The 25,588-nt window shown below is 37.5% G+C and overlaps 1 protein-coding gene across 1 annotated transcript; it reads right to left on the reverse strand.

Annotated features, from left to right (window-relative positions):
- Positions 1 to 21,126: 21,126 nt before the first annotated feature.
- Positions 21,127 to 24,352, reverse strand: LOC139846667 (protein NEN1-like). Its single transcript, XM_071836151.1, has 6 exons — positions 23,841 to 24,352; positions 23,582 to 23,739; positions 23,201 to 23,247; positions 22,921 to 22,984; positions 21,943 to 22,625; positions 21,127 to 21,582 (listed from the first exon to the last, which is right to left on the reverse strand). Exons 1-6 carry the CDS (start codon positions 24,118 to 24,120, stop codon positions 21,339 to 21,341), a joined length of 1,476 nt encoding a protein of 491 aa, XP_071692252.1. The 5' UTR covers positions 24,121 to 24,352; the 3' UTR covers positions 21,127 to 21,338.
- Between the last annotated feature and the right edge of the window lie 1,236 nt (positions 24,353 to 25,588).

The following is a 25,588-nucleotide window of genomic DNA, read 5'->3' on the forward strand; positions in this document are numbered from 1 at the left end:
GATAATTCAATCATTTAATATATTTTTTTTAATTTCGTCGAAAATCATATTGAAACAAATACGTTCGTGTAAAGTATCATATATCTAATACTTTGTTAATGTTTTTAGTTAATATTATATATACATATCTATATACACATAATTGTTCGTGAATCGTCGAACACGGTCAAAGGGTAATTGATTACATGAATGTAGTTACAAACTTTTTGAGATTCAACATTACAAATTCTGCTTATCATGTCGGAAACATATAAAGGTTAGGTTTAAATTTGGTCGGAAATTTCTGGGTCGTCACAGTACCTACCCGTTAAAGAAATTTCATCCCGAAATTTGATCGAGGTCGTCATGGCTAACCATAAAATGTTTTCATGACGGATATGTGTTGATAGATAGGATTTCATTACCATAGAGTAATATGGATAAAATGATGCGATTACTCGAAGCGTATGAGTGAAGCTATCACAAAATAGTGGAATGAGGAAAATAAGTTTCATCATAATTTTTGACGTAGTCATGGTTGAATTCCGGAATTCAAGGGATTAAAAAAAAAATCTTGGAAATCTATAAGATCTGTTTCTTCGAGATTTAAGAAAATTAGGATCTCTTTAATTAAATGCGATGATCTGTCCCGATTACTACGTCTGATATTTCCCTTATATATTTACCTTTTCCATTCCATTAGTTTTTACCACTTCTATACTCAATTCCAATTTCAAAAGATTGTAAAAATGCTTAATCCAGTTCTAATCCTTGTCCTTATCCTTACTATCGCAACAATCATTCTCCTTTTCCAACTTCCACCGGAGGAATCTGTTTTCTTCTACTTCGCCCTTGGGGTTATAGTGTTTTTAATTTTTCCGTGTCTTTATGTTGCGATAAACATTGATATACACGGTTTGTAATTTATGTGTTGTTATTAGACTTTATATTCTCCCTTACATTTTGAAGTTTCATACTTTTGTTGTCTCTTCCCGGCTTTAAGTCAAGCGAATAATGGTCCAGAATTAGTAGGTATGAAGTTTTGGATGAACATAGTTAATGTTCCAAGAAGAAAATCGTAATGGCACAATCTTGATTTGGCAAATTACCAGAATATCCGAAAATATAGAGCTATCAAGATGATATGTTCTTAATATGTTTGGAAATTGGGTAGAATGTAAGAGTCGTATAAATAGTACATGATGACGGTATGTTCTGTGAATCATCACGTTCCATTAGAAACTCAGTATGACTTACTGTAATATAATCACATTGATCAAGTGTCATTATATTATACTAACTCATGCTTCAGTTCCCAACACTACTTCAAAAACATTCCTATTTTAAATTCGAATTTTTTTTCTTCAGAATTTAGAAACTAACACAGTTTCTTTTTATGATGTAACGCAGATATTGTGAATAGATAGAAAATTTCGGATAAGAATAATTGTGAAAATATCTTCAGGAATATCGAAGATATTTATAATAAAAGATATGATGATATCTTAGAATTCTTAACATAGATGGATGATGAAGAAGATTTGTCTGTGAAGGTTTAGAATAAGAAGTAAGGTGTTTGCTAATGATTTCAGTAGACACTGAATCATTTGGATCCTTTGAAGGCAGGTTTAGTCTTTGTGATTTATCCACAGCCTCCTTCATGGTCTGCTTAATCCGTTTTCCAGTTTCAAACCTTCTCTTTTTCTCAGCTTTACCACCATACTATTCTTTATCATCAAACTTTTGACTGTTAAAGTCGTTTACAGTTTTTGCTGCTTCATCAGCATTTTTCCAATTTCAGAGAACTAGTTCATAGTTTGGGATGTTTTTCAGAAATTTCACATTCGAAGTATGTAAGTCTAGGAGATAGACGTTATATGTATACATATAACTTTTGACGTAAAATTGTCGCGAAATTCAAAATACTGATTGCTAATTCCCAGTAGTTGGTGTGACAATTATTGTTACAGGATGTAGGTGATTACATGATGGGGTTTTAATGAATAAGTATAGTGGCTTTTCGGAGAGGCATAAGTCGAAGTTAATGAAGTTGTTGATAAGTTTACTGCTAATGTGGCGAGATATGAAAGGTTCCCCGGTAACAATGATGAAGGGGTAATTGTTATAATAAGGTTTATTCGTATAAACAAATGAAGGTGATTTGTTGAAGATATGACAAAACTGTCTATTTTGGAAAGAGATAGAAAAATTATATTTGGTAATAAATATCAAAGGATCTGACACGGATACGTGTTAAACTATAACTTTGGTTTCGAGAACTTTTCAGGTGCATGACAGTGGGTAATGTGTGGTTGGATCATCATCTCGCATGTCTTTAAGAATTTCGAAGTGTTTGAACACATATTGTAATTGTTAATATACGTATGATGTTCTAAGATTTTGAATGATACAAATATTTTTGTGAGTTCCATGAATAGAAATGAGATTCTAGGACAGTTTTGAAGTCAAAGTATAGTTTTGAAAGATGTAGAAATCTAAGAGTGATGATTTCGGTTATATATTGAATCGAATTCTGAGATTTCAGAATCAGAATATGTAATTAGATTTTGAATGAGTATGGTTGTTTTGATTTCTATAAAAGAATGTATATTGTTGTGAAAGTAGGGAGTATAATGGATGATTTTCTGAATCAGATTCGAAGAATGTAACATATTAATTGTGAATTTATATATCTCTCGGGTATTACCTACCCGTTAAAAAAAAATTTCACAATTAATATTTTGTACAAAAGAATTTTATTACAGTCTTTATGGAAATATATATGTGTATATTTCTTCAGATGTAATATAGATTTAATGAGTTAATATTAAATTAAACTCATTTGATTTATGATTAAGGCTAGGATAGATAATTTCTAAACTTTAGAAATTACATAATCGTCGTAGAATGTTTCTCCAATGAAGTTATGAATCAATACTTCATCGTTGTGGTATTCCTTGGTATCTACATGGCGTATGACGTCGATGCTCGTGGGACAGATTGTGAAGTTGAGGTTTGCGATGCGGTTGTTGTTGGTGGTGGTAATGGTACTGTTGATGTTGTTGATGGTGGTACTGGTTATGCTGCTGGTGCTGCTGCTGGTGTTTGTAACCTTTGCACCATATTCTCCAAAGCCACTACCCGAGCGCGAAGCTCGTTGACTTCTTCTATTACACCGGGGTGATTGTCGGTTCGGATAAGCGGATAAATAAAATCTAGAATTTTATGTAGTATGTAATCGTGACGAGATACTCTAGAAATAAGAGAGAAAATGGTGTTTCGGATAGGTTCGCCAGTAAGTGCTTCAGGTTCTTTGCCAAGAGGGCAATGTGGTGGATGGAAGAGATCACCTTCTTCTTGTCTTCAATGATTAAGGAGGCTACGAACCCATCCCCAATTCATCCAGAATAGATGATGACTAATTGGTTGATCCATTCCGGTCACACTGCTTTCGGAACTTGAGTGGGATTCCATTTCGGAATCCGAGGGACTTGAACTAATGACGAATTCCATTTCGTACGATTGAATAAAGAATTTTTCGATATGAAATGATTTTCTGGCTATCGGGTGGTATTCTAATTATATAGAGCAAAAGGTTTCGTAGATTAGGGAGGAATTTACGGAATATGTGAGGCAAAGTTTACAGTAACAGATACGCTAAGATATGAATTAGCAGATACGCTAAGATATGAATTTTGTCTATACACTATTCATGCAATCAATGCAATAAGATGTGTCTAGACTAAGAATGATAAGCAGGTAATTTCCGACAAAAATGATGAGCAAAACTTTTGACATGCAGACACGGTCGAAGTCCAGACTCACTAATGCATCCTATCGACTTATCACTTAGACACACTAATGCAGACCTGGTTCGCTAAGACCACCGCTCTGATACCAACTGAAAGGACCCGTTCATATACATTATAAACGATTCACAATAGTTGATTACATCGCGAGGTATTTGACCTCTATATGATACGTTTTACAAACATTGCATTCATTTTTAAAAGACAAACTTTCTTTACATCAAAAATTGACGGCATGCATACCATTTCATATTACATCCAACTATAATTGACTTAATATTAATCTTGATTAACTCAACGACTCGAATGCAACGTCTTTCAAAGTATGTCATGAATGACTCCAGGTAATATCCTTAAAATGAGCTAATGCACAGCGGAAGATTTCTTTAATACCTGAGAATAAACATGCTTTAAAGTGTCAACCAAAAGATTGTTGAGTTCATTAGTTTATCATAATCAATCATTTCCGTAATAGTAATAGACCACAAGATTTCAGTTTCCATAAATATCCGTACACTCGCAAGTGTTTAAAAGTATTCTATAAGTTGTAGGCACCCGGTAACAAGCTTTAACATTCATGTTTTACCCTCTGAAATACACCAGATCAAGTGTGTTTAAAATAACCTCGAAGTACTAAAGCATCCCATAGTCAGGATGGGGTTTGTCAGGCCCAATAGATCTATCTTTAGGATTCGCGCCTACCGTACATAGACAAGTAGTTTAATGTTACCAAGCTAAGGGTATATTTCTGGTTTAAACCCACATAGAATTAGTTTTAGTACTTGTGCCTACTTCGTAAAACATTTATAAAATAGCGCATGTATTCTCAGCCCAAAAATATATATTGCAAAAGCAATTAAAAAGGGAGCAAATGAAACTCACAATACTGTATTTCGTAGCAATTATGTATATGACGGCACTGAAAATGATAAACGTTAGGTTGACCTCACGAGCAATACCCTCGATCAATACCCATAACCTCCATAGCTATAACCCATAATTTCCTTAGCTCTATCCCGTTTGAAAACTTATTTTGAAATCGTCCGAGTATAACTCCATCGTAGTATTTTATGTATACTAATAATATCTTGAAATAATACAAAAAAATATATATATATATATATATATGTAATTCGATTGAGAGAGTTTAGAGAAATATATTTTCAAGTTTCTATGAAATAATGAAACCTATTGAATTCTATTTATAATAGATTTTTGAATTATTAAAGTGAATTATTAAAGTATGAATTATTAAAGTGAATTATTAAAGTATGAATTATTAAAGTGAATTATTAAAATATGAATTATTAAAGTGAATTATTAAAGTGAATTATTAAAGTATGAATTATTAAAGTGAATTATTAAAGTGAATTATTAAAGTATGAATTATTAAAGTGAATTATTAAAGTTAAAGTAAAGTAAAGGTAAAGTTAAAGTATAGTAAAAGTATAAAAAGTATGTATGTATAATACGTGTATAAATATATATAATATTAATTTAAATCGTTATATATATTTAATGAAATAAAATATAAATATCGTTTTATTTATTACACTGGTTAAGTAATGAGTTGTCAAAAGTGATTTTAGATATTTATAAAAGTTATATACGTTTTAATAATAAAGTTCTTTTTAAGCTGAAAACGTCTTTGTACGTTTGAAAATAGATTAATAGAATATTATGGAAACCAATTCTCCACTAACTTTTGTCTAACTTTCGTAAATAGCTTTACAAATTATTCTGAATATCGTTAAGAGGAATAGATTTTCTCAAATTATAGTGGACCTCTCAACAGAGACTTGTAATCATAATTCGATGTTTCTGATAATTCAATCATTTAATATATTTTTTTTTAATTTCGTCGAAAATCATATTGAAACAAATACGTTCGTGTAAAGTATCATATATCTAATACTTTGTTAATGTTTTTAGTTAATATTATATATTATATATACATATCTATATACACATAATTGTTCGTGAATCATAGAACACGGTCAAAGGGTAATTGATTACATGAATGTAGTTACAAACTTTTTGAGATTCAACATTACAAATTCTGCTTATCATGTCGGAAACATATAAAGGTTAGGTTTAAATTTGGTCGGAAATTTCTGGGTCGTCACAGATCGTAAGAAGCTTTGTTCGTACGATAGAGATTTGTTTGCTTTTTGTTTACGTATCAGTAAACGAATGTATATCCTTTTAGGGTTTTATGAGCTATGTATTTATAGGCACACGAATTAGGGTTTTGGTAGAATCCCTTCCCTAATTAAATGCAATCTCATCCTTAACTAACTTTCATTATTTAAGGAATAGAATCCGTATTAATTATATCGTACATTCCTCTAGAATGTACCGGACCCATATGCAAGTAAACGAACTCGCATCAGATGGTATAGGCGCATAATGTGCGCCTATACCCGTATCATATATTTTAAATGGCAATTTATGTGCGTTTTAGGGCTTTGGATGCGCAATCCGCATAGTCTTGCGGATATGCGTATCATTAGAAGGTGTGTTCATCTCTAGTCTACGGAGGATCTAAACTAGTGGTCATCTCAGATCAAAGGTGCGAAATCATCGTTAACCGTTGTTGCTTCAGTAATGGATTTGCAGCACTTTTTATTCATTGTTAACCGCTGTTGCTTTAGTTAACATGAATAAACTTTTGGTGTTTTTAGTTCGTTTTTGACCAACCAAAACTTGTAACTTTCCAAAAATAAAATATAAAATTAAATATTAAATATAATAGTAATAGCAATCATCTCTGGTGACATTCCAACTCGTCCTCTTCACCGGTAATCATCATCTTTCCGGCCAGGCTCCTGGCCGACAATGATTTGACCTCCATGTCGAAGCCAAATGGCTACTCGTGTTCTAAGTCGAGTGTTAATCGAGTAATTTCTTTTTTGATTTTCAACTTTCCGAACACATGGTCTCGTGCTGATTGCCGGAGTGTTTTCGAGAACTATGTTGACCTTAAAGATGTGTATTTTGCGCGAAAGAGATTGTCGAGCGGCCAACGCTTCGGATACGTTCGTTTTAGCGGCATCACTGATATTGACTCTTTCGCAAATATCTTGAACACCATTCAAATTAACGGAAGAAGGATTCGAGCATACAAGGATATGTATAGGAATACAGTTAATCGTCCATCATGCAAGGGGAACGAGAGCAAACTGAATGATGATGACTTTCCATCGGCTCCTTGGAACCGTGGTCATTCTGATACAATTAAATGGGAAGGGAATAATTTCGCTGACACACTTGCAGGCCATAAGCAAGGACCCAAGGATTCTCAACTTCCCATGAGTAATCGTATTGAGGTAATTATCGGGGGCAGATGTATCGAGATTAACCTCCCTGAATCGGTGAGCAATCACAATCTTGTTTTTAGTTTTAACAAAGATCGTCTTTCCTGGTCTTTGGTCGAAGTGAATAAGATCCGGTTTGAAGATGTCGGTGGTGAGGCTTTGAAAAACTCATGTGACATATCCAGTAATCTACAGCCCCCTTCTGACACTGCTAAAGTGTCTTGCGTAGGGGAAAAAGATACATAAAGTGTTAATGGGAATTACGATGAGAATTTCGTTACCTGTGATGAAGGAGTAAACGAAAAAGCTACGGATGATCCATCTAATTAGGAGTCAGCAGAGGTCACAGAGGGTATTGAAGAAGGAGAATTCATCCCAGATTCGACCGATGATACTCCGGCTACGGTTATACCGGAATTCATCTCGGATGATGATCGGATGTTGGGTGAAAATCAAAGTTCGCAAGGTTCTTTTGCCGAGGTGAATTCCACAGACAGTTGTGTGGGTATTGAAGGAGGTGGTTCCAATGTCAGCTGCGTAGATGCCGAGGTTAATTTTCCCACGCGTGCTGAGTTAGTAGATCCTATGGAAAATCAAATTTGTGATGGGCCAGGTTACAAGCCATGTATTGGGCCTGATTATTCTAATGTACCCAATAAACCTGAGTCGGGCTCAGACTCCTCAACTGGTCTGGGCTCTGGTTCTGTTGGTGATGATCGTGATATGGGTGATTCTAACTTACCCAAAAAGGATTGCGTTGTTTTGTCCGACGAGATCTCTATATCTAATTTTACCGCGACAACTCGCTTTCGAATTAAAGAGAAAAAAATCCATCCTTTAATTAAAAGTCATTTCATTAAATATGTTTGGGGTCGGAGAATGTAACGACCCTGGATTTTCCAATGTTTATTTATTAATAATTATTATTATTAATACGTGTGATTAAACGAATGTATGTAATTACATTTACATGTTGCCATGATTGCCCGTACTTGACTTTTAAGTGCCCGAAACGTCTTTGTGACACCCGGAACTTTCACGAATAATATTTTAGAATATTATTTACATTCATGATTAGTTTTATTAATCATTTTAATTAACTAAAGTTATTAGTTAGTTACTTGGGCTTTAATTGGACTTAATTTGTTAATTAAGTGAACTTGGGCTTTATTGGTGAAATGGACTTATGACTTTGGGCTTATAAGCCCACCCTACATTTTAAGTGGATTAACTAGTCCACTAAGACTTGTAAGTATCATTTAGATGGCAACTAGATGGATTAAGTTACACTTAGAATCTTGTTACTTCTCATTCCCATGTAAACACACCCATTAACCACCTTTATGAAGCTTTACATTCTAGTGACCACAAAACTAATCCATCCCCCCTCCTTGAAGGCCAAAACCGTCGACCTACTCCCTCCAACAAGGGAGTTTGGTTTCTTTTTTTTACTACTTCATTCATGCTTCTTTCATTCATCTCTCACACTTCAAACTTGCACTTCATTTTTCTCTCACTTTTCTCTCTAACTTGTAAGTAACAAGTTATTTATTCTCTTCTTTTTTTCTTACAAAAACCGCCACCTATACACATGTATCATCATCATCTTTTGATATTTAATGTTGTTTAATTACTTGTATTTGATAGTTGTTGTTGTTACCTTGTTACTTTGTTACTTACTTATATATACAAGAATCAAACTCATTAGTTTCATTCTTCATAATATCTTGTATTTATCAAGAACATTCAAGAACTAAACTCTCTAGTTTAGGTTCTACATATACTTTCTTTAAAGATTGCAAGTTCTTGTGTTGAAAGCATACTTGTGATTCATGAAATAAACTTTAAAGTTTACTTTCCTTAAAGATCAAGCTTAGGCTTGAATCTTTAAAGTATGCAAACCATGAACTTAATTACTTGTTTACTTAGCTATTTACTTCATTTACTTGCACTTTAATTTCATGATTTATGTTGTTATTGGTCAAATGTTACTAGTTAACTTTGATCTCATATCTCTTGGAATTAAAAGTTAACTTTGAAAGTTCAAGAACACACAAATAAGTTTTCTTTAAAAATAACTTTGTATACTTATGCCTGATCTAGACTTTTGGGTCTTGGATCTTCAAGATCTAACTAAGAACTATGTTCTACATCTTAATATCTTGATTAGTTAGTTTACTTTCAAGTTTGTAACTTGTTATTAGCTTTATAGTTCATGTAAGTGTCAAACCTAAGACTTTGATGTAACTTTGGTTCATCAAACTACATGCAACTCTTAAGTGAGTTGTGCTTCATGTCTTAGACTTGCACTAGGGTTATGATGGTCAAGACTTGGTTAAGATGATGTAGATACATCAATGAGTTGTACACTTGAAGCTATATGCATCAAGGATGAGAACCGTGATGAACATCAAGCACCAAGACAACCGGAACTCACCTAAACTTACTGTTTCTGTTCAAAACCTACTGACCTACTGTTTCTGTTACAGACCAGTAGACCTGGGCTGTTCTAACCAAGATTTTCAAATATATCTTTTCGATTAGATAACTTTTCATATAGGACTTGTCTTAATCCGAGTTACGGTTTAGGATTTATGGCCCTCCGATCGTCACTATGTCCTTTAACGTTGTGCAGAAAATTCTGACCTACTCGCACTTAGATCGTCGCCACGGTCAAACCAAGACGACTTTGCTTCTGTAAATTTTACCACACTTAAGGGACTCATATATGGAGCCATTTCCACTGGTCTCACCTTAATTCAGTAAGGGTAGAGGCCGTGGTGACTGATCAAAGTCAGCTTTTGTTTTAAACTACTTTCATGAACGAAACCTACTTTACACCTTTTGTTAAATGATGAATGATGATGACCCTTAAGACCTTATTTACATACTTTTAAACCTATTAAGACGATTTACTGACTTAGTACTATTTGCCTTAGGTTGAGGACCTTCGGACCGATTACTTGCACACCTTTTCCGAACCGACTTTACGACTACATTATCATTGTGAGTTATAGCATTCCCTTTTTACTTTAACTTATTTTGGGAACTGAGAATACATGCAGATTTTATGTTTTACATACTAGGCACGAGTACTTAAACTTATATATGTGTGGGTTATACAACGGCATAAACATTCCCTTTAGCTCGGTAACGTTTAGTCATTGGTTTTTGAACCGGTGAACGCGAATCTTAGATATGGATCCATAGGGTTTGACATCCCCACTCGGGCTAGTCGCGCTAGCATTTAAAGAGTGTTTAATACTTCATAATACATACGCACTTGCCAAGTGTACTTTCAGGGGGTATAAACGTTAAGTTAGTTACTAAGTGCCCACGGTTAACATATACTTTATCATACTGTTTTGAAACACTCTTTGTAGCACTGAAATCTCGTGGCCTACCTTACATACTGTTATACTTAAACTATAGATCACCAACCTTTGTGTTGACGTTTTTAAGCATGTTTTTCTCAGGTGCTTGAGGTTAGCTTCCGCTGTTTACTAGTCGTGCTGTAGACACCCGCTGCTTAGAGTTGTCATCGCATGAACTACTTTACCTTGCATTCAAACTTTAGTACTTTTGAACTATGACTTGTAACGACCATTGTGGTCACATACACTTATTATTTTCTTCTACTTAGTGAAGCATGCTTTTGAAATGTAAAACATTTGATGTCGGTTATGACATCACCTTTTTATCGTGAATGCAACTTCTTTAATTACAGCATATAGTACTTAACCTTGTAATGATCCTGTTGTTGATGATTCGTACCCAATGGTTTTGTACGGGGCATCACATTTGGTATCAGAGCATTGGTTGTAGGGAATTAGGTTGCATTAGTGAGTCTAAGACCGACCCGAGTAGGATTCACTAATAGGACTAATCTACAACTTGCTAGTTTACGTGTTTCCGCTGAATTTACTGCATGCTGCTGCTTACTGTTACTGCTATATGCCGTATGCTACTACATGATTTCACTACTGCATGCTATTACTTGCTTTCAATTGCATGCTACCTTCGTACGATTTGCTGTTATTGTCATGCTACTTATTGTTATACATGATTTAAACTGTTGGCCTAATACGTGCTTGCTTTATGACTTACTGACATGGAAAATTTATTTTTCCTTGTCCAGATGTCGGATGTACCACCTGCTAGCGTTTTGGAGAGTTCAGACTCAGACCCCGTCGCCCCACCTGCTGCTGCTGCCGATACACCGGTCCCGCTACCCATTAGTGATCCCGGCGCTTCTACTTCCGGAGCCAGTAGTAGTACACCTGCCCCAGTGGCTGCTTCCGATGGACACGTAGGCCCTACGGAGATTCCAGCTCCGTCTGCTTCCGGACCCTCGGGGACACAGCCCCGCATCGGTGGGATTGAGATTCCCGCGGAGTTCGGGGAAGGGCCATTTCGTAACCACATGCGCACGCCTTGCCGACGCACTCCCGACGGACCTTTAGTGCCGATTCCGCCAGGCAGATACAGACAGATGTTGGCCGCCTTCGGACTGCCAGTTGAGCCACCCGTGTCGCCACCACATGATTCAGACGACGGGTCTTCCACTGATGCTCCATCAGACGACACCTCTTCGGATGACTCCAGTGACGACGAGGACCCTGCTGATATACCTATACAGGCACCCTCCACCCCGCCGAAGAAGCGGTACCGTCCTGATGGCACCGTTATTCCAGGGGTGAATGGAGGTCGTGCTTTCACTGACGCTTTTGGTCGGCGTCGGAGGGTTACTACCCGTAAGCGGCTTGTGCCGTACCCTGCCGACCCACAGATACGTAAGGTTCCCCGTTACGTATTGACTGTTTCTGGAGCCGGAACGTCTTCACCTCGTTTCGTGAGGGCTGCACCACCTGCACCACCGGCACCATCTGCACCACCGGCACCACCTGCACTGCCAGCACCGCCTGCCCCACCAACTCCCACTGTCGAGGAATTGACAAGGGAGGTGGGAATCCTCCGAGCTCGGGTTACTGAGCTCGAGGAGCAGTTGGCTCAGGTTTTAGACATCCTACACCCACCTTCACCGTAGGACTTTTGTATTAGATTTCATGATGTAATCTAGTTGTAGTTTATTGTATTACTCATGTATTGTACGGACTTATTCAGATGTATGAAACTTATTATTATTAATGAATGGAACTTTGCATTATTTAATTCTAGCACGATGTTCTATTTCCGTTACTGTACGATGATTCTGTGGTATTTGTACCTAGATGCGTTATTTAATAACATGTGATGTTTTGATTCCATGTTGGTTACTATATACTGTATTATTACTATTTGCATACTGGATTTTGACTTGAGTCAAAATGTTTGTTTAGAATACCATGGCCAACGGAAGAACCACACCTACCGCATCCCAGATTGAGGACATGATCAACGAACGGGTCGCTGCAGCCCTAGCAGAAAGAAATCTTCAAGCTCCACCGCCACCACCACCAGTTATCCCACCCGTTCGAAATGGGTGTACTTACAAGGAATTCCAGAGCTGCAAACCACATAACTTCAGTGGAACCGAGGGACCGGTTGGTCTCACCAGATGGTTCGAGAAACTTGAATCAGTATTCCGAGTTAGTAACTGTTCGGAGGATAATAAGACTAAGTTTGCTTCATGCACGCTATCTGACGGCGCGCTAACGTGGTGGAACACGTTAGCTCAAGCGAAAGGCATTGACGAGGCGTATGCTACGCCATGGGAGGAATTCATGGCTACAATGATTGATGAGTATTGTCCGAGAACCAAAATCCAGAAGATGGAAATCGAATTTATGCAGTTAAAGGCCGTTAGGAACGACCTTGATGGTTACAACAGGAGGTTTCTTGAGTTAGCTCTTATGTGCCCGACAATGGTCACACCGGAATTTAAGCGTATGGAGAGATACTTCTGGGGACTCCCTAAGTCCATCAAGGGAAACGTCACATCGTCCAAATCACCGAATGTTCCCGAAGCAATGCGCATGGCGCATACCCTCATAAATCAGATTCTTATTGATGAGCCGGAGAAGGCTAAGTTTGAGGCTGGTAGTAGCGAAAAGAGGAAATGGGACAACAACCACAACAACCACAACAAAAACAACAACAGGGGGAGAAACTACGATCAAACCCCCGCCAAGAGGCACAACAACGGTGGAAACCCTAATTCCAACAACAACACCAACACCAACCCGAACTACAAAGGAACCTTACCACAATGCAAGAGGTGTTACAAACACCACACTGGGTATTGCAATGTTGTTTGTGAGAAATGCCAACGGGCTGGGCATATCGGGAAAGACTGCAAGGTCACCACTTTGAATGGGAAGCCGAACCCCACAGGGCCGAAGAAGTGTTACGAATGCGGGCAGACGGGCCATTTCAGAAATGCGTGCCCAAACAAGCGAAAAGACGGAGGACCACCCCGTGGTAGAGCTTTTAATGTTAATGCAAGAGATGCACGCGATAACCCCGACTTGGTGACAGGTATATTCACAATCAACAATCTTTTAGCTTCTGTCTTGTTTGATACTGGTGCGGATAGAAGTTATGTATGTAGACATTTTTGCGATAAGATTAATTGGTCATTAGTCCCGTTAAAAGAGAGTATGCTTGTCGAGGTCGCCAATGGAAAAATTGAGAAAGTTGACCATATTAGTCGTGGAGCTATTATCAACATAGCTGGTGCAGATTTCGAAATTGATTTGATACCTATCAAACTGGGAAGCTTTGACGTGATCGTTGGTATGGATTGGTTGAGCAAGATAAAGGCCGATATTATCTGTGGAGATAAAGCACTTCGCATACCACAAGGAGATGGAGAACCACTGGTTATCTATGGAGAGAGATGTACCTCGAAGTTGAATCTCATTAGTTGCGTGAAAGCGCAAAAGATTATGAAGAAGGGACGTTTTGCTGTCCTAGCACATGTGAAAGCGGTAGAAACCGAGGTGAAGAGCGTGAACGACGTTCGAATTGTGAACGAATTTTCCGATGTCTTCCCAGAGGAATTTCCTGGATTGCCGCCGCAGAGAGCAGTAGAGTTTCAGATTGATTTAGTGCCAGGAGTTACACCTATAGCTCGCGCACCTTATAGACTCGCACCTTCCGAGATGCAAAAATTACAGAGTCAACTACAAGAACTACTTGATCGAGGATTTATCCAACCAAGCTTCTCGCCTTGGGGCGCACCTGTGTTGTTTGTGAAGAAGAAGGATGGATCCTTCCGTATGTGTATCGACTACCGTGAACTCAACAAATTGACTATCAAGAATCAGTATCCTCTTCCACAAATTGACGATCTTTTTGATCAACTACAAGGATCGAGTGTCTACTCTAAGATCGATTTGCGATCTGGATATCACCAGCTGAGGGTGAAGGAAAGTGACGTGATGAAAACTACGTTCAGAACTCGTTATGGTCATTATGAGTTTCTCGTGATGCCATTCAGTTTGACAAATGCACCTGCCGTGTTCATGGACCTTATGAATCGTGTCTGCAAGCCGCACTTGGATAATTTTGTTATCGTCTTCATAGATGATATCCTCATCTACTCTAAGAGCGAAGAAGAGCATGAGCAACACCTCCGATTAGTGTTTGAACTCTTAAGACAAGAGCAACTTTACGCCAAATTCTCCAAGTGTGAATTTTGGTTGAAGGAAGTTCAATTTCTGGGTTATGTTGTGAGCGACCAGGGTATCAAAGTTGATCCTGCCAAGATTGAAGCCATCAGCAAGTGGGAGACCCCCACTACTCCGACGCATATTCGCCAATTCCTAGGTCTCGCCGGTTATTACCGAAGGTTTATCGAAGGATTTTCTCTGATTGTGCGTCCTTTGATCGCACTGACTCACAAGGGCAAGAAGTTCATTTGGGAACCCGCACACGAATCAGCATTCCAAACTTTGAAGAAGAAGTTAACCACCGCACCTATCCTATCTCTTTCTGAGGGCAGTGACGACTTTATTGTTTATTGTGATGCATCAAAGAGTGGTTTTGGTTGTGTACTGATGCAACGATCAAAGGTTATTGCCTATGCCTCCCGCCAACTGAAGATTCACGAGCGGAACTACACTACTCACGATCTTGAACTTGGAGCCGTTGTCTTTGCGCTCAAATTGTGGAGACACTATTTGTATGGAACTAAGAGCACTATCTTCACCGATCACAAGAGTCTCCAGCACATCTTCGATCAGAAGCAACTGAATATGAGGCAGCGTCGATGGATCGAGACGCTCAACGACTACGATTGTGAACTCCATTATCACCCGGGCAAGGCCAATGTTGTAGCTGACGCTTTAAGCCGGAAGGAGAGGACGACACCTCTTCGTGTTAGGGCTCTGAACATCACCATCCATTCGAACCTCAATAACCAGATCAGAGTAGCCCAAGATGAGGCTCTCAAGAAGGAGAATATATCTCACGAACATTTGAACATACTTGTCTCTCGATTCGAGGTTAGGGAGTCTGGACTCCGATGTTATGCCGGAAGAATTTGGGTACCTCTTTATGGAGATCTACGAAACCTGATACTTGATGAAGCACACAAATCGAGATATTCGATTCATCCTGGAGCAGGAAAAATGTACCACGACCTTAAAGAACAATATTGGTGGCTGAATCTTAAGAAGGACGTTGCGACTTATGTTGGTAAGTGTTTGACTTGCTCGAAGGTTAAAGCCGAGCATCAGAGACCTTCTGGTTTACTTCAACAGCCGTAGATCCCACAATGGAAGTGGGAAAGGATCACAATGGATTTTATCACCAAGCTGCCAAAGACGGTGGGTGGATACGATACCATTTGGGTTATTGTTGACCGCCTCACTAAATCTGCACACTTTCTAGCGATGAAGGAAATGGATACAATGGAGAGACTTGCTCAATTATACATCAAGGAGGTTGTATCTCGTCATGGTGTACCTTTATCGATCATCTCTGATCGCGATCCCCGTTTTGCCTCTAGATTTTGGCGTTCTTTGTAAGAAGCCATGGGAACTCGTCTTGACATGAGTACTGCTTATCATCCTTAGACTGACGGGCAAAGTGAACGAACGATTCAGACGTTGGAAGACATGTTGCGTGCATGTGTCATTGATTTTGGAAAGGCCTGGGAAAGGCATTTGCCACTAGCCGAATTCTCGTACAACAACAGTTATCACTCTAGCATTAATGCTGCACCTTTTGAAGCATTGTATGGCCGTAAGTGCCGATCTCCTATTTGTTGGGCCGAAGTAGGCGAAAAGCAAATCACCGGACCCGAGGTAGTCCACGAAACGACAGAGAAGATTGCTCAGATTCAAGCTAGACTTAAGACTGCCCGCGATCGCCAAAAGAGTTATGCCGATCTTAAACGTAAAGACTTTGAATTCAACGTTGGTGATCGTGTAATGTTAAAGGTTGCACCTTGGAAAGGTGTGATTTGTTTTGGAAAACGTGGAAAGTTAAACCCACGATACATTGGTCCTTTTGAAATCTTGGAACGTGTTGGACCCGTTGCATACTGTTTGAATCTACCAGCACAATTGAGCTCAGTTCATCCTACCTTCCATGTGTCAAACTCGAAGAAGTACCTTGCGGCACCGGAACTTATCATACCACTGGAAGAACTTACAATTGACGACAAACTCCACTTTGTGGAAGAACCTGTTGAAATTATGGATCGTGAGATCAAAACTTTGAAACGCAACAAGATTCCGATTGTACGAGTACGATGGAATGCCAAACGAGGACCTGAGTTTACTTGGGAACGAGAGGATCAAATGATGCGAAAGTATCCTCACCTTTTCCCGACTCCTCCATCTACCTCAGCTTAAATTTCGGGACGAAATTTTCTTTAACAGGTGGGTAATGTAACGACCCTGGATTTTCCAACATTTATTTATTAATAATTATTATTATTAATACGTGTGATTAAACGAATGTATGTAATTACATTTACATGTTGCCATGATTGCCCGTACTTGACTTTTAAGTGCCCGAAACGTCTTTGTGACACCCGAAACTTTCACGAATAATATTTTAGAATATTATTTACATTCATGATTAGTTTTATTAATCATTTTAATTAACTAAAGTTATTAGTTAGTTACTTGGGCTTTAATTGGACTTAATTTGTTAATTAAGTGAACTTGGGCTTTATTAGTGAAATGGACTTATGACTTTGGGCTTATAAGCCCACCCTACATTTTAAGTGGATTGACTAGTCCACTAAGACTTGTAAGTATCATTTAGATGGCAACTAGATGGATTAAGTTACACTTGGAATCTTGTTACTTCTCATTCCCATGTAAACACACCCATTAACCACCTTTATGAAGCTTTACATTCTAGTGACCACAAAACTAATCCATCCCCCCTCCTTGAAGGCCAAAACCGTCGGCCTACTCCCTCCAACAAGGGAGTTTGGTTTCTTTTTTTTTTACTACTTCATTCATGCTTCTTTCATTCATCTCTCACACTTCAAACTTGCACTTCATTTTTCTCTCACTTTTCTCTCTAACTTGTAAGTAACAAGTTATTTCTTCTCTTCTTTTTTTCTTACAAAAACCGCCACCTATACACATGTATCATCATCATCTTTTGATCTTTAATGTTGTTTAATTACTTGTATTTGATAGTTGTTGTTGTTACCTTGTTACTTTGTTACTTACTTACATATACAAGAATCAAACTCATTAGTTTCATTCTTCATAATATCTTGTATTTATCAAGAACATTCAAGAACTAAACTCTCTAGTTTAGGTTCTACATATACTTTCTTTAAAGATTGCAAGTTCTTGTGTTGAAAGCATACTTGTGATTCATGAAATAAACTTTAAAGTTTACTTTCCTTAAAGATCAAGCTTAGGCTTGAATCTTTAAAGTATGCAAACCATGAACTTAATTACTTGTTTACTTAGCTATTTACTTCATTTACTTGCACTTTAATTTCATGATTTATGTTGTTATTGGTCAAATGTTACTAGTTAACTTTGATCTCATATCTCTTGGAACTAAAAGTTAACTTTGAAAGTTCAAGAACACACAAATAAGTTTTCTTTAAAAATAACTTTGTATACATATGCTTGATCTAGACTTTTGGGTCTTGGATCTTCAAGATCTAACTAAGAACTATGTTCTACATCTTAAGATCTTGATTAGTTAGTTTACTTTCAAGTTTGTAACTTGTTATTAGCTTTATAGTTCATGTAAGTGTCAAACCTAAGACTTTGATGTAACTTTGGTTCATCAAACTACATGCAACTCTTAAGTGAGTTGTGCTTCATGTCTTAGACTTGCACTAGGGTTATGATGGTCAAGACTTGTTTAAGATGATGTAGATACATCAATGAATTGTACACTTGAAGCTATATGCATCAAGGATGAGAACCGTGATGAACATCAAGCACCAAGACCACCGGAACTCACCTAAACTTACTGTTTCTGTCCAAAACCTACTGACCTGCTGTTTCTGTAACATACCAGTAGACCTGGGATGTTCTAACCATGATTTTCAAATATATCTTTTCGAGTAGATAACTTTTCATATAGGACTCGTCTTAATCCGAGTTACGGTTTAGGATTTATGGCCCTCCGATCGTTACTATGTCCTTTAACGTTGTGCAGAAATTTCTGACCTACTCGCACTTAGATCGTCGCCACGGTCAAACCAAGACGAGTTTGCTTCTGTAAATTTTACCACACTTAAGGGACTCATATACGGAGCCATGGCCACTGGTCTCACCTTAATTCAGTAAGGGTAGAGGCCGTGGTGACTGATCAAAGTCAGCTTTTGTTTTAAACTACTTTCATGAACGAAACCTACTTTACACCTTTTGTTAAATGATGAATGATGATGACTCTTAAGACCTTATTTACATACTTTTAAACCTATTAAGACGATTTGCTGACTTAGTACTATTTGCCTTGGGTTGAGGACCTTCGGACCGATTACTTGCACACCTTTTTCGAACCGACTTTACGACTACATTATCATTGTGATTTATAGCATTCCCTTTTTACTTTAACTTATTTTGGGAACTGAGAATACATGCGGATTTTATGTTTTACATACTAGGCACGAGTACTTAAACTTATATATGTGTGGGTTATACAACGGCATAAACATTCCCTTTAGCTCGGTAACGTTTAGTCATTGGTTTTTGAACCGGTGAACGCGAATCTTAGATATGATCCATAGGGTTTGACATCCCCACTCGGGCTAGTCGCGCTAGCATTTAACGAGTGTTTAATACTTCGTAATACATACGCACTTGCCAAGTGTACTTTCAGGGGGTATAAACGTTAAGTTAGTTACCAAGTGCCCACGGTTAACATATACTTTATCATACTGTTTTGAAACGCTCTTTGTAGCACCGAAATCTCGTGGCCTACCTTACATACTGTTATACTTAAACTATAGCTCACCAACCTTTGTGTTGACGTTTTTAAGCATGTTTTCCTCAGGTGCTTGAGGTTAGCTTCCGCTGTGTACTAGTCGTGCTGTAGACACCCGCTGCTTAGAGTTGTCATCGCATGAACTACTTTACCTTGCATTCAAACTTTAGTACTTTTGAACTATGACTTGTAACGACCATTGTGGTCACATACACTTATTATTTGCTTCTACTTAGTGAAGCATGCTTTTGAAATGTAAAACATTTGATGTCGGTTATGACATCACCTTTTTATCGTGAATGCAACTTCTTTAATTACAGCATATAGTACTTAACCTTGTAATGATCCTGTTGTTGATGATTCGTACACGATGGTTTTGTACGGGGCATCACAGAGAAACATGAAACGTAGCCGACGTCGTGAAAACTTTCGCTGGCATGAAAGGTATTTTATCGAGAATGTGATGAATAATTCGGATGAGGACGATGATGAGTGTGCTTGTTGCTCATGTTGCTCTTCCTGCGCGTCCTCGGATTCGGAAACATAATTTCAGCATCTAGTCGCGGTGTGTTCGAGATACGTGGCTCCTTTTGTTTCGAGTCTTTTTGTTTGATGTGCGTTTTTTAAATTCGTGTGTTGGGATGTGGTCTCGGGTTTGTTTGTTGGTTGTGTGTTCTTAATTGTGTGTTAGGTAGTGGTCTCGTGTCTTGTCTAGCTCCTTGCTAGTTTTGTATCGTGTTATTTTTATTTTTTAATAATACTTACTTGCCTTTCAAAAAAAAAAATAAAAAATTGTAGATTTGTATCATCGAATACACCACTTATTAAATAGTAATCTTAATCTTAATAATCCTAGTGATTATAAGAGTGCTCCAAACCAAGACATACTTCCTCCCGGGACTAGACGCCACATCAGCGTCACATCAGCACTTTCTTCCCAGGACTAATCCATGACTAAACACTACCAACAATGATATACTTCCTTACATAAATTGGGACTCACTATTAATTAAATGTACAAGTTCCAAAGCAAAATGTACTAATCCAATATACACTCCCTTCCGTCCACAAATATTTCACAGTAGCACTAAACGAGTGACGAAATACATGGCGGCACCCTAGGTGGATGGTTGGGCGCACCGCTGCCCTGGTAGGCGGAGGGCTGGGCGGAAAGGAAGGTAGAAGCGATGGGAGCACTCTAATATTATTACCCCTTATATATCAATGCTAACTTGTGCCCAACAGATCTAACTCGATGAGTTACATAAGAGATTCGTATATATGTTTATTGTAAATTGTAAGTACATTTTGAAAATCATATCAACATCTTATTTTTTTTTCTTCATATAGTCCTCAATTTGACACTTCTTTACCTTTGTAATTCATACATACATTCATATAAAGTTGGAATGGATTCGGTTAAATAAAGCATCAATCTAACAGTTTTTGGCCTTTGTAATTTATACAATGAATGGGATACATATATTTAGATACAAGTCTACTTCATGTCTTCATTCATTGAACTTGTCACGCCCTTATGGGTAGCTGTTGTCTGGCTTAACTAACTTTTTTATCCATGATAACTAAATTTTACTTTGAATACCAAATCCATATGTATAGTATTCAAACCCAAAAATCCGAAAGACAAGAAAGCATAACATCACTTTAAATCAATCACTCTAAAACACTAGAATTAGTTGTTCAACTTCAAGAAAGCATACATCACTTTAAATCAATCACTTTAAAACACTAGAATTAGTTGTTCAACTTCAATCAACATGTACATCAACAATAAAAGAAACGAGTCGCCCATCTTTACAAGCATTGCATAGTCAGATTAAACCTTAAGGTAGAGACCCGAAAGCTTTCAGTTAGAATCCACAATCAGTTTCTTGGCAACTAACCGTATTCCAGCATTCTGTTGGTAGTCATATGGATCCAAAGACAAGTAAACGTCCACAAACGAACCTGGACGAATCAACGCTTCTAGCTCTGCCACATCATACCTACTGAACACAACGCGTTGCAAGGATGGTGATCCCGATGACGATCCTTGCTGGTATATCTCGGTGATCCATCTAGCACCATCTCCTTCTGTTACAGTGGGTACTCTGTACAAAATACATAAAAATAAATAACCAAATATAAAAAAATACAATTCCAACCCATTTACTTGTGAACGGGAGGATTTAGGTTATGTTTTCTCACAAACGGGTCAGATGAAAAAAAGTCAACATAATTCGGTCAATATATTTCGGTATTCGTTTGTGACACCAACCATCTGAAATTCTGGCTCCGCCCCTGATTATTAGAAGGAAAAAAAGAGAAAAATCTGGATAAAAATGTTTCGGGTCAAATGACTCAAGACGCAAACCATTTCAGGCAGTACAAAAGAACTTTGTTTTGACCCATTACCTAGCCGGTCCCACCCAACACATGAGACTATGTGCAACTGAAACAAAGAGACTTACTGCAATCTAACAGTGGGTGAGTTGTAAAACCCTGGCTTTCTGCTCACAACGGGTCTCCATTCGGAGTTGCTCTCTGAATCCGAAAACCTCTTAACGATGTTATCACATGCATCCAAAACGCCACATAGATTCGGAGATGCGTCAACCACAAAACTTAATTTTGCCCTACCCGCATGATCCACAAATCTGTTGCTTAATCCAAACTGTACTTTTAATGCATTACAACGGATCTGCAACGGGGTGCCTCTATGGAGTATTTGTGTTTTTTGAGGTCCACGAAAAAAAGGGACGGCGGCTACAGTGACGAAGGGTACGGAAACTTCGTCTGGTTCAAGAAATTCAGTGGTTTCGGTGATGGTGTACGATGCAGTGGCGGTGTACGATTCTTCGTCCATGGGTTCATTTGATTGGAGGGGTTCGTTTTCTATTTTATCTACAAGTGGGCCCAAGTCAAATGGGTCAGGTTGAGCACGGCCCGTTTCAGTTAGTTCTGAAACTTGTTGTCTACCGGTAATTGGATGATTTGGAGAAGAGTTTTGAGTCTCGACGTTTCTACTAGTTGACGGTGGGCTAGTGCTCGGGCTAGTTTCGTTTAGAACGGGTTTTGCATTATTACGGTTTCTAGTTGTAGCATTTGGTGAAACCGAAATGTTCTCGGTTAAGATATCCGGAAGGCTTGATTCCTACATGATTTGTAGATCAACATAAGGAAAGGGTGAAAAAAATGATATGTGTGTGTGCGTGCGCGTGACAATTTTTTTTGTTGTAGCTAAAATGTGAACGGATTAAACGGGTGAAGAAAACATGAAATCTGTTCTGTTATGCATAATCTCTCCTGCATCACCTTATTAGTAGAATGAATATATCATTATTGTAATATTACAGTTTTAAGTTTTATACAACACATTTAGCGCAGTAAAAATATTCAATAAAATTATATCATAACTGGGACAAAAATATTTCGAGATGAAAATTTACCAAGAAAAGAACAGTTGCGCAGTACTTGAGAACTTCAAGATTCATTCGAACGTCATCTAAACTCCTGAAATAATATTCAAATAAAAACTCAGTCCCCGGTGATAAGGCTAACCTTTCTTCATATCGTCTAAACTCATAAACGTTATGCAACAAAAGCAGGGTAAAAACCACAAACCACAAACGTTCATATACACTCAAATCACAACTCTCAACCCTTACCCGAAAACATTGTCAATTATCAACCCGAAATAAAACAAACCATAAAGTAAGCCATACTTACCGGTGTGATTGCTTTCCAAGCCCGAAATAAGCCGCCAAAGTAGCCATCTAAAAAAACAAAAACAAAAAACAATCATTAGCATAGCAATGGTACATATTTCATCAAACAGGATTCCATTTTAGCCATAGAATATGGTAACACCATCATAAAAAAACTTTTTTCACATTAACATAAGCTTGTAATTTAAATCCACATAAAATAATTATACAAACAGTTCCTTACAGAAATGATCTAACATATTTATAACTCGCAGTTAACATGAATAAACACTCGTATCAAAATCAAATAAGGAAAATCAGTATTAAAAACCATAATGTAAACTTTGTAACAAATTACTAAGCTCAACCATAAATTTAAATGCCATTATTATACAATTTATACCTTCATATCACCAGCTCTTCTTCCAAACCTCTGAGTCAACAAAGCTAATGAATCAATATATCCTTTAGGCTCTGGCGGAGCCCGATTAATCTGCGCAAACGCCTCCCTTAACCGCACACAATCGAACCTAATAATATTATGACCAGCCCATATCCTCCCTGAGCAAACAAACACCTCAATTCAATTAACAACACAATTACCCTAACAACAAGGCAATCTATTCCTAATCACAATTACAGAAACTAAACCACAAAATTACCATGTAAGATATCGAAAACCTTATCAGCAATATCAGAAAACGAAGGTGCTAAAACGACGGCGTCTGGTGTTATTCCATTGGCCCGAACAGATAATGTGGTAATGAGTGAAAGGTCATGTGGTTTTACTAACGTTTCATAGCTTTCAACCTCGACTAATTTTCTAGGGCAAACTAGAATTGAACCGAATTCCAAGATTGCAAACCCTTGTCCGGGTCGGGTCGGAACCGTTGTTTCTAAATCAAAGAAAGCTATCTCTGATCGGTCTGTGTTGGATGTCATGTTTTGAAATTGTGTTTAAAGACTCGAAATTGAGAGGAAAGATTGTAGCTTTTTTTGGTTTTAGTTATTTTTAGGGCGCGAAATTGGAAGTGTGTGTTTGTGGTGTTGTGTGTGCGATTTGGGTTTTGTTGGTTTTTGATTTATAGACGAAGAAGAAGATATGGATGGGATGAGAATGTGGATTTGTATTACCTTTGATACGAAGTTATGTGAAGAAGAAGCGTGTGGTATTACATTTCTATCCTTGCACAAGAAAATGGTAGCTAATTTAAAACTTGATTTTGAATTTTGACTACTACAATTAGTCAAAATGTTGACTTTGATTTTGAGGTTAGTTAATTATCCTCCTATGTTGGAAAAAGATATAGAAAAACTTCATGCATATCTTAGGCAATGCATTGAGAAGTAACTGCTAAACTTTCGAGTTATGTCATTTATTGAGTTATGTAGAATTTTGACCCATTACTACACCAAATCAAGTCAGGTATGTATGATACTACGATATATACGATGGTAGACTAATTTTATAGCTCATGAGAAAGTAGGACTAAAGTTGCACATCTTATTTATAATACCTCATTGCTTGTTGTTTTGTTAAAAATAAATTATATTTCAGATCTAATGAACGATTGATTGTGGTTCATTATTCAATAAATATGATGATTCAAGTTTATCGAATTATGGTTGCTGTAGTTGCTATTATATGGATTATGATTATTGTATTGGTCATCTTTTAACTATAGACTCATGATTAGTTCAGCTTAAATAACCATTATTAGAAGTATAAGCTTATATCCTCATGACTGTGCATTGGCCGGACTCCTACATTTGAAAGTTTTTTATAGATAAATAGTGGTGATTACATGAACACAATAAATATGGTTGACCCTGCACTTGTCCATTTTGTTAACATGGTTGACAGTTGATGCAAGAAATATGGGTACGTGGGTACTTGAGTGTTATTTTTAAATCATAAAATTAATAGAAATGATTTCCCAATTGGTCTGCTTCACCTTTGCATTTTGAGATTGAAAATGGTGGCTAGGTGGTGTGGTGTATTTTTGTAACTGTATACTTATATTCTTTTAATTCCTTCAAGTAAATACCTTATTTGTTGCACATGGTATAAGATGGGTTATAATTGTCACACCTAGCTTGGTAACACAATAGAACAATGTCTGACCATATACAATCAAATTGTATCTACTAGCAATGAATATCTGTTATGCATACAATTAAATCTTTAACCCTTCCATCGATAATAACTCAATTGTACATGTCACGAAGAGATGCCCGCAACATTAAAAAAAATGACTGCTGATTAGGCGAAGAGATTAATGACTTTTTGGAAGCAACCATGTTATAAGACTAGCACTAACGACAGCCATGACCGAACTAAAACTGTGTTAATTTTATAACTTTATAACTGATATTGCTAAGTGTATATTTTGTACACATACTTCATTCC

Source organism: Rutidosis leptorrhynchoides, chromosome 5 (assembly GCF_046630445.1).
Source record: "Rutidosis leptorrhynchoides isolate AG116_Rl617_1_P2 chromosome 5, CSIRO_AGI_Rlap_v1, whole genome shotgun sequence".
In the NCBI taxonomy this organism is placed as follows: domain Eukaryota; kingdom Viridiplantae; phylum Streptophyta; class Magnoliopsida; order Asterales; family Asteraceae; genus Rutidosis; species Rutidosis leptorrhynchoides.

Excerpts from the sequence above, each read along its gene's own strand:
- LOC139846667 (XM_071836151.1), bottom strand. The coding sequence starts at position 24,120 with ATGACATCCAACACAGACCGATCAGAGATAGCTTTCTTTGATTTAGAA. Across the intron at positions 22,985-23,200 it reads CTTGGAAAGCAATCACACCG|GAGTTTAGATGACGTTCGAA; the intron begins GTAAGTATGGCT and ends ATATTATTTCAG. Across the intron at positions 22,626-22,920 it reads GCGCAACTGTTCTTTTCTTG|GAATCAAGCCTTCCGGATAT; the intron begins GTAAATTTTCAT and ends CAAATCATGTAG.